General features: G+C 36.0%; 1 protein-coding gene across 1 annotated transcript; it reads left to right on the top strand.

Annotated features, from left to right (window-relative positions):
• Window positions 1–7,645: 7,645 nt before the first annotated feature.
• On the top strand, window positions 7,646–8,524 carry LOC121492597 (olfactory receptor 4K13-like). The gene has a single exon (XM_041757831.1). The coding sequence runs from the start codon at window positions 7,646–7,648 to the stop codon at window positions 8,522–8,524; it is 879 nt and encodes a 292-aa protein (XP_041613765.1).
• The last annotated feature ends 4,679 nt before the right edge of the window (window positions 8,525–13,203 follow it).

Here is a 13,203-nt window from a genome sequence, read left to right as displayed (position 1 = left end):
CGTGGTACTAGGCAGGAGGTTCAAATGCTAAGGTTTTTGTCAGATGCTTTAGGGATTCCTGAACCACCTGCGAAGGATAATGAGACATGGAAACATCCAAACAGAGAAAAAGTGGCTGTACTTCTCTCATACCCACTAAAGCTATTCGTCTGAACACTGTGGACTTAACTCAGTGCCCATGGAGAGAAATCACCTGACGATGATTTTAAGGCAGATTTCTCTGAAGACAAGAGCCTGCACAGAAGCAGCAGATGGATCATCTGGACCCCTTCCAGAAGCCCCAGGGATCTAAAAATGGGAATGCAATGGAACTGACACCTATTCAGCTCTATGATTTGCTAATGCTCTTCTTAGCAGGTCTTCTTGCTCTACTCTGGACCCTGACAGTAGTTATCTCTTATTGCACTTCCCTGAGATATTGACAATGACAGAAACATGTCATCCTCCAGTCCAAATCAGCCTCATATCATAGCGATGGAATGCCTAGAAGACCGACCCACCCACCCAGTTTCTCTTCCCTTCTCATGATCAGAGGCTAAACACGTACCAAGCTCTACCTGGTATCATGTGCTCCCTGCCTGTTCTCTTGAAGATTTGCCCCTAAACCTCTCCTTAGAAAACTATAGGCATCCATCCTGCAGGCAGAGGGGTCTGTTGTACAGGCTGGAGCTTGCCACCTCACCCAGCTGCAGCACCCAAACTAAAGTCTTCCTTCTATTCCAAACCCTTCTCTTGAGTTATGGCTTCTTTGTCATGAGTTCATCTGTGTTTGGCAGTAGTGTTGGCAAACCCAGCCAGGATCTATGTTCTCAATTTGTGCAACCCTGTCAGGGTTCCCTGGAACAGAGCAGTTGACCCCAGAAGCACACCCAGGCTCACCTGATCATTTCCTGAGTCAGTGGTTGTGGATACATGACTCCATAACAGTTTTACAGAAACAGTGCCAAGAATACAGGTTTATAGTATCAGGGAGTCTCTCATTGTATTTCACGTGCAGTAATTCTTATCAGGAAAGGCACTTGACTATTGCTGATCCACAAAAAAAAAAGACCCTAGAAACATCAGATTACTTGGCTATATTGTATGTCTTGTCACTCTTGGAGAAGTGGTCTCACTGAAAATGGTGCAGGCAATTTCAAGTTATGTCAAATAGAAGTAGGGACTCATGAATGCCCAGCTAGTCAATCGGGTGAATGTATTTCTCTTTTTTTATTTTTTTATTTTTTTAATAATAAATTTATTTTTTATTGGTGTTCAATTTGCCAACATACAGAATAACACCCAGTGCTCATCCTGTCAAGTGCCCCACTCAGTGCCCATCACCCATTCAACCCCACCCCATGCCCTCCTCCCCTTTCACCACCTCTAGTTCGTTTCCCAGAGTTAGGAGTCTTTATGTTCTGTCTCCCTTTCTGATATTTCCTACCCAAATCTGGTATGGAAGAGAGTCCAGGGGATACTATACAGCAAATATTGTTTCCCAGAACTGGAGGTGCTATTAAGGAAATGATGGGACTACAACTCCCAGCTTGATATCTTTGTCTCTCCTCTTTTGATAGGCCCAGTTATGCTTACAGTAGTGTCAGGCCTAAAGCTAATATAAAGTAAATGGTAGTTATGTGTTTGTGATTGATCCTTCATAATATTCTTCAAGCAATTTTCATATTAGAGCACTGCAGACCTTATAGTGGTTTCATATTTCCTTGATATCATATCAATTTTGGCAAGTAGGCCATGCCAGAAAAGGTTTTATCTGTTGTAATACAGGGAAAGCAGCATGGCATCTTTAATGATTCCCATTGGTGCTTGATCATCAGTTGGGTATTGTTGGGTCCCAAAATATGTCATTTCTTTTTTACCACCTTCTCAATATATTTGTAACTTCTTTTAGAGAAAATATTCCTATTTGTCATTATTTCCAGGAAATACCAGTTTTGGAAAGAGAAGCTCTCCACATTTCAGTGTGTCTGACTCAAGGAGTATTCTGAAACCCTGCAGAACTGGTAAGTCATAGGGGAAACTAACATACATTAAAACAATATGGAACCATTTCTAGGTAGTGACTTTTAATCCCATTGTTCATAGGGTAGAATCAAATGTGAAGAGTCCTTTAGGAGCTATACACATAACAACTTTAGAAAGTTCTGGAAGGCATTATTCTAGTCGTCCTATAAACACAGCATCCTCTCATAAGGGTGGCAACGTGGAGCAAATCAAATATTGAACAATTTGTTACACTTCATTTCATTTTCCATCTACCAACAAGTTTCCATGTCAAACTTCATGATGTCAATGTTATTCCCAGTAAACATTCAAGAGTATTTCCAATACATTCGAGGGGTCCCTCAGGAAGTAAGTGACTGAATGATTCTTTGTTTTCAAAGAAATGCATTATCCCTTGTGCTTATATATCTCCTAGACATAACACTTCAATTTATCCTGTTCTGGTCAACAGGCAAGCAAACGAAAGTCGGCTAAGTTGACCAGCGTAATGTGGACAAGAGCATTATTTTTGGCAAGTCTGACCTAGGCCATAATTGCTTTCATTTAATATTCTTCTGTATTAAGATTACAAGTGCTTTTTAGAAAATACATTTTGATAGTCTACATCAATCTTTTTCTTCTTAAATAGTTGTATGGATTGTTCCTGTAGATCAAGCAACTAGTACATCAATCTTGATTTGTCTTTTTCTTCATGATTTTTATTCATTTGATCTCTTGTGAGTAAATTTCCAATTCTAATAGTTTAACTGCACTTGAGTCTATACATTAGTCTGTTGATTTTAAGGTTTATATACCTTTCTTCTCAGCCATTTTATAATAGTCAGAAAATCATTTACAGTAAGAAGAAAGTTAAGAAACTTTGCTTCTGCAGGAAGAGGGAATGCTGGTCAGATGTCAAAATGTTTCCCTTGAAAACAAAATTTTTCTCTTTTTTCTATTGTCCCTTGCTCCCTCCACCCTCTTAGGAAATGTGTGGGGGAGAATGTGTATGTAAGTGTGTGTGTGTTTGTGGGTGTGTCTATAATGTATGGTTAGTAACTTATATGTGAAAATGTGCTTGGGGTACCTGCTGGCTCAGTCAGTTAAGCATCTGCCTTCAGCTCAGGTCATGATCTCAGGGTTTTAGGATTGAGCCCCATGTAATGTCAGGCTCCCTGCTCAGTGAGGAGTCTGATTCTCCCTCTCCCACAGCCACTCCCCTCTGTGTGTGTGCTCTCTCTTGCTCTCTCTCAAATAAAAAAAAATAAAAATTAAGTAAAAAATTAAGTAAATAAATAAATAATCTCTTTTGAATAAAGAAAAAAAGGAACTGTGCTTTAAGGGAAAATTGTAGATTAATGCAAAATAGACTATCAAAAAGAAACCAAACATAAACAGCAGAAAAAAATCTGATTTTCAATAAACCTATGTATCCCATACTTAATATCACTAGTACCTTATCCCAAAATGTTTTTGGAATAATAACAATGAAGTTCACATTACTATTGTTTCTAACATAGTTAGTGTATAGAAATGCCACTGACTTCTGGGCATTTATTTTGTATCCTGCCAAACTGCCTAATTGCTGTATGAGGTCTAGAAATCTTGGGGTGGAGTTTTGGGTTTTCTATGTACAGTATCATGTCATCAGCGAAGAGGGAGAGTTTGACTTCTTCTTTGCCAATTCAAATGCCTTTTATTTCTTTTTGTTGTCTGATTGCTGAGGCGAGGACTTCAAGTACTATGTTGAATAACAGTGGTGAGAGTGGACATCCCTGTCTTGTTCCTGATCTTAGAGGAAAGGCTCCCAGTGCTTCCCCATTGAGAATTATATTTGCTGTGGGTTTTTCGTAGATGGTTTTTAAGATGTTGAGGAATGTTCCCTCTATCCCTACACTCTGAAGAGTTTTGATCAGGAATGGATGCTGTATTTTGTCAAATGCTTTCTCTACATCTATTGAGAGGATCCTATGGTTCTTATTTTTTCTCTTGCTGATATGATCAATCACATTGGTTGTTTTACAAGTGTTGAACCAGCCTTGCATCCCGGTGATAAATCCCACTTGGTCATAATGAATAATCTTCTTAATGTATGTTGGATCCTATTGGCTAGTATCTTGTTGAGAATTTTTGCATCCATGTTCATCAAGGATATTGGTCTATAATTCTCTTTTTTGGTGGGGTCTTTGTCTGGTTTGGGAATTAAGGTGATGCTGGCCTCATAGAACGAGTTTCGAAGTATTCCATCTCTTTCTATCTTTCCAAACAGCTTTAGTAGAATAGGTATGGTTTCTTCTTTAAACGTTTGATAGAATTCCCCAGGGAAGCCATCTGGCCCTGGACTTTTGTGTTCTTGGGAGGTTTTTGATGATGACTGCTTCAATTTCCTCCCTAGTTATTGGCCTGTTCAGGTTTTCTATTTCTTCCTGTTCCAGTTTTGGTAGTTTGTGGTTTCCCAGAAATGTGTCCATTTCTTCTAGATTGCCTAATTTAACTGCTTATAGCTGCTCATAATATGTTTTTAAAATCTTTTGTACAAACTTTATCTTTAGAATGGTGTTATATTTACAAAAAATTTCAGAGAGTAGTGGGAGTTCCCATATACCTTGAATCCAGTACGCAACTAATGAGTTGATATTGATACATTATTATTAACTAAAGTCCACACTTTATTCAGATTTCCTCAGTTTTTACTTAATGTCCTTTTTTCTGTTCCAGGATCCCACCCAGGATACCACATTAGATTTAGTCCTCATGTCTCCTCAGGCTTCTCTTGGCTGTGACAGTTTCTCAGACTCTCTTCATTTTTGATCACCATTAAGGTATTAGTGTTACTGGTTGAGTGTCTTAGAAGATGCCCCTGCTTTGGAATGTGCTGATATTTCCTAATGATTAGACTGGGGTTAATGATTTTGGGGAGGAAGACCACAGAGATAAGTGTCATCTTATCCTATCAAGTGTACATACTGACAGAGAGATTAACCACTGTTGCTAATGTCAACTTTTATCACCTGGGTGAGGCCGTCTTTTTCATGTTTCTTCACTCTCGAGTTAACATTTTACCTTCCTCTCATACTTTCCTTTGAAAGGAAGTATGTACAGGGAACACTTAAATAGTGGGGTGCTAGGCTTCACCTCTTTGAACTCGAAATATTTACGTAAAATATTTGGAATTCTCCATGGGAAATTTTTCTCATCTCTACTTATTTGTTGAATTATTTATTTATACCAGTGTAGATCATTAACCCTTATTTTACACTCTGGGTTATAATCCAATACTACTTTATTTATTTGGTTACACAAATTGTTCCAGCTTTGTCCCTTGGGAGTTCTTTTAGTTGGCTCCTGTGTCCCTTTGACATGTCCCATCACTGTGTTTTGTTTTGTTTTAAGCGACTTGTTTGCTTTTTTATATATTTTGTTTGGTCCAGTAGTAGACATAATAGTATTTAGCTCCATTATTCTGTGAGCATTTCTCTTTTCCATTATTAAAGTAATAGACAGCAATGAAAATTTAATGATAGATAAAAGTAGGTAGAAAAAAGTGCAATTCAATCTTCGTTACTTGAGTGTGTTCTTTTGAAGTGCCCTCTTTTTTCCTTATTATTTGCATACTTTTCACAATTTCTTTTTTTTAAAAAAAATAGGTCTAATCATTCTTTGCAAATAATTTCATATTCAGGTTATTTCTATTTAACAATACAGTATGAACATTTTCCTCCCTCACTAATATATATCACTTAAGATGTTCTACATAGGTCAATTACCCTTTCCTTTTAATTGATTAAAATTGGTCCATAAATATCCTTAGTGTATTGCACAATTCTGGATGCATAGCAGGTCTTTGACATAGAGATGGAATAAATGAGCTATTTAGAAAGTTTCTATATTTTTAAATTATAAATAGTGATGAAAGGAGTGTGTTTGTGTATAAATTACTTAGTACTTTTATATGTTTAAGATTTCTAGAAGTTTAGCTGAGTCCAATAATAGCATCAATGTTTTTGAAGCCCTTAATTCATGATTAGATTTATAATCTAATTGTATAAGGCTAACCCAATGAAATAAAGAGAAAAATATTAATATTACATACTTAATAAGACTCTGCATCAACCTAAGGTTTTTAGAATAGGGAATTTACTAGAGGATATGTGAACATAGGGAAAAATAGATCCCTCATTGGATTAATGGACCCATGGGATTGTCTCAGAGAAAGAGTGTACAGCATAATTATGGTTCTTCCTTATGTTTCTGATGATTGGGAATATAAATTGCAGGAAATGAATGGAAATACAGGAAAAGGAGATACAAGGCTATTCCTGGGATTCACATGATGCATTTTCCCATGAAAGTATTTTCTCCACTCTGGTCATTATTAATGGCACAAAAGGAAGACTATACTTTATTTACTGAAGGAGCTTTATAAGAATCTAGATATTGAGAAACCATTAGTTATGACTAAATTTTTTTTAGAGCAAAACAAGTAAAACCATTGTTGTTATAAGCGTGGGGTGATGGGAAAGCTATGGCACAAATTTAGATGACCATATTGAAAAATTCTATTTCTATTAACCACATAAATCAGTTACCTCAAGCTATCTCATTTTGTCATTTTGAAGCTTGTGATGAACAAAAATGTGTAATCCAAACAGCAATCCTCTTTAAAGCCATAAACAAGAGAAAGAATGAATACAAACAGAAAAAGATAAGTTCAGTTCCATTTGGCTGTGGATTTGTGCATCCTTGTTATTTTCTGCTTAAATCCTAGAAGAGAGATTTGATGTGAATAATGTTAAATGTTGAGTGAATACTTTATATATGGTTAATATATAGGTAAATATATTAATATATAAATATATGTATTATATATTAAAAAGTGGCATATATTATTTAAATTATATATTATTTACATATTATATATGTGATATATACATATTATATATGTACACACATATATATATATTCTTTTTTTTACATAGTTTGACTCTACAAAGTGTGCAATGACCATAACTGATGCTACTATGAGCTGTGAAGGATTCATGCAAGAATAGAGCATAGATTTCTCATAACCTAAAATCTTAGAAACAGAACTTAATTTAAGGCTTAATTAATAGTTCTTTAACAGAATCACTTTCAAAACATGGATCTTTAGAATTCTTGCTGTATTTTCCACATTTATCATTTCCAGGTTAAGAAATTCAATATTATTCTGTGAATGTAGAACCCAGCATTATCATTACCTTATTTATGGAGATCTCTATAAAGCACAAAGAGGCATTCAGTATCATGTATTTTACTGAGGAGGAACCTTAACTCTCAAAGGGAGATACTTGTCCTATGTTGCCCTAGTTAGTAACTCAGGTAGGTATCAAGGTCTTTGGACTCCAAGTTCACAGCCTATATGATTGTGATTTCATGTGCTTTTATTTTTGTCTTTCAGAAATGTATATTCTGAACTCTCCTTGCTATTTGGTACACTTATCTGGGCCATTTCAGACACCACTGACCAACAAAATCTCCCAAAAGTGAGAGGTGCTTTAAGTTTAGGTACCTAGTCTAAGTATCAAATTAGATACCACCATGAGCCATCTTATTTGTATACATAACTTTTCCACTCACGATTCTCACTCATTTTGATTATGATTGGGATAAAGTTGACAACATGGAAAGGGCAAACCATTCAGTGGTATCTGAGTTCATTTTGCTGGGACTTTCCAAATCTCAGAATCTTCAGATTCTGTTCTTAGTAAGATTCTCTGTGGTCTATGCTGGGATTGTGTTAGGAAACCTCCTAATTTTGGTCACAGTGACCTTTGACTCATGCCTTCACACACAAATGTACTTTCTGCTTATCAATATGTCCTGTATAGATATGATCCTAGCTTCTTTTGCTACCCCTAAGATTATTGTGGATTTCCTCCAAAAACAGAAGACCATCTCTTGTTGGGGATGTTATTCTCAGATGCTCTTCATGCACCTCCTAGGTGGGAATGAGATGATGTTGCTTGTAGCCATGGCAGTAGACAGGTATATTGCCATATGCAAACCCCTCCATTACATGACCATCATGAGCCCGCAAGTGCTTGTTGGGCTGCTGTTATCTTCCTACGCAGTTGGCTTTGTGCACTTGTCTAGTCAAATGGCTTTCATGTTGAATTTGCCCTTCTGTGTCCCAGTGTGGTGGACAGCTTTTTGTGACCTTCCTCTTGTGATCAAACTTGCCTACCTTCTACAACTGCTGGTCATTGCTGACAGTGGCCTCCTGTCCCTGATCTGCTTTCTCCTCTTGCTTGTCTCCTACACGATCATCATATACTCAGTCAGGCACCGTGCTGCCTGTGGTTCAGCCAAGGCCTTCTCCACTCTGTCAGCACACATCACAATTGTCACTGTCTTCTTTGCCCCATGTGTCTTTATCTATGTACGGCCCTTCAGCAGATATTCTGTAGATAAAATTCTTTCTGTGTTTTATACAATTTTCACACCTCTCTTAAATCCTATTATTTATCCATTAAGGAATCAAGAAGTAAAAGAGCCATAAAGAAGATAAGGACTCGAGATTTTATATATATATATATATATATATATATATATATATATATATATCCATCCTTCTTCCTATCCATTCATCAGTCTATGGACACTTGGGCTGTTTCCATAATTTGGCTGTTGTAGATAGTGATGATATAAATATTGAATTAAGTATTTTTGCCTTCTTTGGGTAAATATCTAGTAGTGCAATTGCTGGATCCTAGAGTAGTTCTATCATTAATTATTTGAGGAACCTCCATATTGTTTTCTAGAGTGGCTGCACCAATTTGCATTTCCAAGAGGGTTAACTTTTTTCTACATCCTCACATGCACAAGAAATAATTTTCTTGTGTTGTTAATTTTAGCCATTCTTGACAGGTGTGAGGTGGTATGTCTATAGTTTTGATTTGCATTCCTGTGATGATGAGTAATACTCAGGATCTTTTCACATGTCTATTAGCCACCTGGATGTCTTCTTGGGAAAAATATCTATTCATGTCTTCTGCCCATTTTGTAATTGATTATTTGGGGTTTTGGGGGTTGAGCTGGGTTCCTTTTTTATATATGTTGGATACTAACTCTTTATCAGGTATGTCATTTGCAAATATCATCTCCAATTCCATAGGTTGTCCTTTAATTTGTTTATTTTTTTCTTTGCTGTGTGGAGTAGTAAATAGCCTTTTGAGCATGGCTTTTTTCACTCAGCATAATGCCTTTGAGATTCATTCAATAGCAAGTTGTGTTTATCATTATAAATCAGTGTTACATTTTAATATCTATTAAGTATCTTCATTGCTATTCTTCCTCGAATTGTCTTGAAACCAGGCCAATTATTCGTTGATATTAACTAGAATGATTTTATCAAATGATATGAATGCTAAGTAATTATATATGCATTACTTTTATACATTGATTTAGGAAGAAATACAATATTGACAATATTGGTCTTTTTAATCCTAGAGCATGGTTTATTTCTGCATTTATTCAGGCCTTCTTTTGTATCCCCCAGTAATATTTTATAACTTTTTTATTCAGTACTGAAAATTTTAATCTTATGAATTACTTAATTCAGGTTTTTTTTAGAAGTCCTTTTTTACTTGTAACATTTTTATATTTCTGGAATGTGGAAAATGGATACTTATATATATTTATTTGAAATTAGCCACTGACCTAAACACTAATTCATTGAAATTTTTAGTCAATTCTGGGGGCTTAGACTATAACGTTTCAACTAAGATAATCTAATTTTCCGATTATTTTTCAATATCTTATTTCATATTTTAGTTCATGACATGTCTAGTACTTAATACCATTTTGAAATTTTTCCTGAATGCCAAAGGACAAAATAGATATATGTCATAAAATGTCTGACACAACTGTACTCTAGTAGGGAGAATTACTAATTTTAATATTTTTATATAATATGGTGAATATTTTACATATTTTTATAAAAATGACACTTTAAAAAAAAATTTTATTGGAGTTCAATTTGCCAACATTTAGCATAACACCCAGTGCTCATCCCACCAAGTGCCCCCCTCAGTGCCCATGACCCAGTCACCCCAACCCCACGCCCACCTCCCCTCCCACTACCCCTTGTTCTTCATTTCCCAGAGTTAGGTGTCTCATGTTTTGTCACCCTCACTGATATTTTCACTAATTTTCTCTCCTTTCCCTTTATTCCCTTTCACTAATGTTTTGGATAGTAACAACTACCAATTGCTCTTGGCTTATTTGACATGGAAAAATCTACTAATTTTAGGGGGCTAATGTCAATATTTCCAGGGGGTAGAGGTAAATCATTTTTAGTTGTAGAAGAAATCTAAGAAAATGAACCTAAATTTGATTGCTTACAACTCTCAACAAAAACTGGAAAAGTTTACAAGAAGCTTCCTGCCATCTAGTGGTTGCAATCTCCCGTGTTTTCCTTTGTAGCTTTAGCAATACCAAGAATTAGGAAGGAGGATTTATTTTGTTTATTTATTTTTATTTTTTTAATTTATTTTTTATTGGTGTTCAACTTGCCAACATATATAATAACACCCAGTGCTCATCCTGTCAAGTGCCCACCTCAGTGCCTGTCACCCAGTCACCCCTACCCCCCGCCCACCTCCCCTTCCACCACCCCTAGTTAGTTACCCAGAGTTAGGAGTCTTTCATGTTCTGGAAGGAGGATTTATAATTGTCTGGAGTCTTTCCAATCCCCCAGTGGGCAATCTACATGCAGCCTATTTCTTCCAAGGTGGCAGTCATGGTGATTACCATCTCACCATTTCCAAATATAGCCATTTCCACACATTTTAATGTTATTTTAAAGGCTTCCTATCCTGTAGTATCCTTCAGCCAACTCCAGAATTCCAGGGGATGTCACAACTCATTAAATCATTATTAAGAATTAGAGTCTTCTGAAAAAAAATAAAGGCAGACAAGTACCTAGAAATTATCTGCATGTCAAAAGCATCATTCATGATTTTCCAATCTATTGCCTGCCATGGATTTACAAAACTAAGTCTTTAACTTCCCTAAAAGTGGAGATGATCCTTCCAAATTCAAGAGTAACTAAAAATACATATTACTTCTCATCATTTTAATTTGCAAGACTGAACCCTTTGGTTAGATTTGCTCTCCCAAATGATTTTACTTTGAGCATAATTGGCCAAATAGGTTGATGTTTCTAAAGGAAAGAAGGACTTGTTTGAGGCTACTAAAGAGAGTGGCTAAAAGGACTTCTTCTATATGTATCTAAAAGACAGTGTTTGAAAAATTAAGTAAAGAATTAGGCTGCCTAAGGAAGTATTTGAGTTCCTCAATGAGTGAGGTACTGTTTTCATCCCCATTTTATGTATGAGGGAACGGAGGCAGAAGACTTTGACAACTTGTCTAACTTTCGACAGCTAGAAGGGAAAGAAAAGAATACCAACTAGTCTGTTTTTAGAAGCTCTGTACGTCTTCATAATTCTGTGCTAACTGAATCAGTGCTAACCATATTCTGGAAACCAAATTTGTAAATAGCCTCCTTCCCCAAATCTAGAAATTGCTTAAAATATAACAGAGGGCTGGGAAGCTAACTCCATGATCAAAAAATGCAAAGGCTAATTTATTGCTTTTATAGACTTGAGTCAAGGAAAAGTGATTTAGAAACTTTAAACTCTAAGACTCACTCAAAAGAATGGGTTTTAAAAATGACTACATACAATAAAGAGGATGAAATTTACAAAATAGTGTTGATTGAAAAACTAAACAAAGCAGCAATTGGTTTCTATTTCTGCCCATAGAAAGTCTAAATAGAAGTGTAGTCTTTACCAAATTCAAACTTGTTCTTGCACCTGATATTCAGTAAGGCAAATTCTGAGATACTGGTTTTGAAGCAAAGAAAACTATTATGAGAAGGCAGCCCAGGAGAAGACAGAGGATCATTTTCAAAGCTGTCTTGCCCTGGCGAGCCTAGGCACAGCTTATACATGAGAGGAGGGTAATGGGTTTCTTGAAACCTTCTTTTTTTTTTTTTCTTCTTGAAACCTTCTTGGTGGGGCCTTGAAACAAACTGGAAATAAGTGTTCTTCCAGACAACAAGGTACTACTTGAGACTTGGAATGATCAGATATGTTAATAAAAAAGTTATTTTTTACACCTATTAGATTTCTAATATCATGGGTAAACAGGGAATAGGGATAAAAAAGTCAAAGTTACTGATTAATTGTGTATGAGATTAAGTGATGTAAAAACCATAACTAAGTAGAGAACACAACAGAACTTTGAGCCACGTTAATCATGCAACTAACATAACTATAGTTCTGCTTATGCTTTCAAAACAGGTTGAGGACCCAGCATCCTCCACAAATCCCCACTTTTATTTTATAATTCTTCAATCTTGAGGAATAAGAATAATGGCCACTCTAGCTGCTTCCTTCTGCTAAGGGGTGAAGGAGAATAACCATGAGAGTGGAAGTGGGAAACTGTTCTCAAAAAAAATTCTGGATCATCTGGGCACAGGCTTTGGATCTTGCTTTTGAAGGTTGCTGTTTCTCTGGCCGACTTTCCTGGGTGGTAGCAGCTCACAGAGTGGCATGCTATTCCTCTGTTTTCTGGACTTGATCCCAGTTATTAGGAACCTTAAAAGCAGTTCCTACCAATGTTCAAGTAGCCATCTCTAAAGCTACCACTACTTTTTGTAATTTCCTTTGACTATCTGGCACATTTTGCTAATTAAAGATATATTTATCACTTTTAAGTTTTCAGATGCTTCAGGATCAATATCAATATATTGATAATATGCTTGATGGAATCATTCAAGAAAAGATGAGGCATATTTTTGAAGCATCTAATTAACTTGTTGAACCTTACTTAGATTCATTTATATAGGTACTTCTGTTTTTTTTTCTAACCAGAAAAACATTATCAGTAATTTTGAAGTCCGAGGAGTCCTCCTGCATTTATATCTTGATTGGGGCAACAAGCTTGTATCTTCTCTTGTGCCTCTGATGTCTCTGGCGTTACAGGATTGTTTGCATCTTATAGATGAAGCCCGAGTTCATTCAAGTTAAAATAATGGGAAAAAATGGTAAACCTTAGTTGGGAGAGTCACGGACAGATATTCCAAGAAACCAGAAGAATTTAGGATCCAGCTCAATTGTATAGGCAAACAACAAACATCGAAAAACAATTAATCAGAATAAGAATTTAGCATCG

This window comes from Vulpes lagopus, chromosome 6, assembly GCF_018345385.1.
Source record: "Vulpes lagopus strain Blue_001 chromosome 6, ASM1834538v1, whole genome shotgun sequence".
NCBI lineage: Eukaryota > Metazoa > Chordata > Mammalia > Carnivora > Canidae > Vulpes > Vulpes lagopus.
Note: the sequence above shows the minus strand (reverse complement) of the source record. Positions and strands in the feature narration are given on the sequence as shown.

Bases quoted from the DNA above. Each gene is read 5' to 3' on its own strand.
- LOC121492597 (XM_041757831.1), top strand. From the start codon at position 7,646: ATGGAAAGGGCAAACCATTCAGTGGTATCTGAGTTCATTTTGCTGGGA.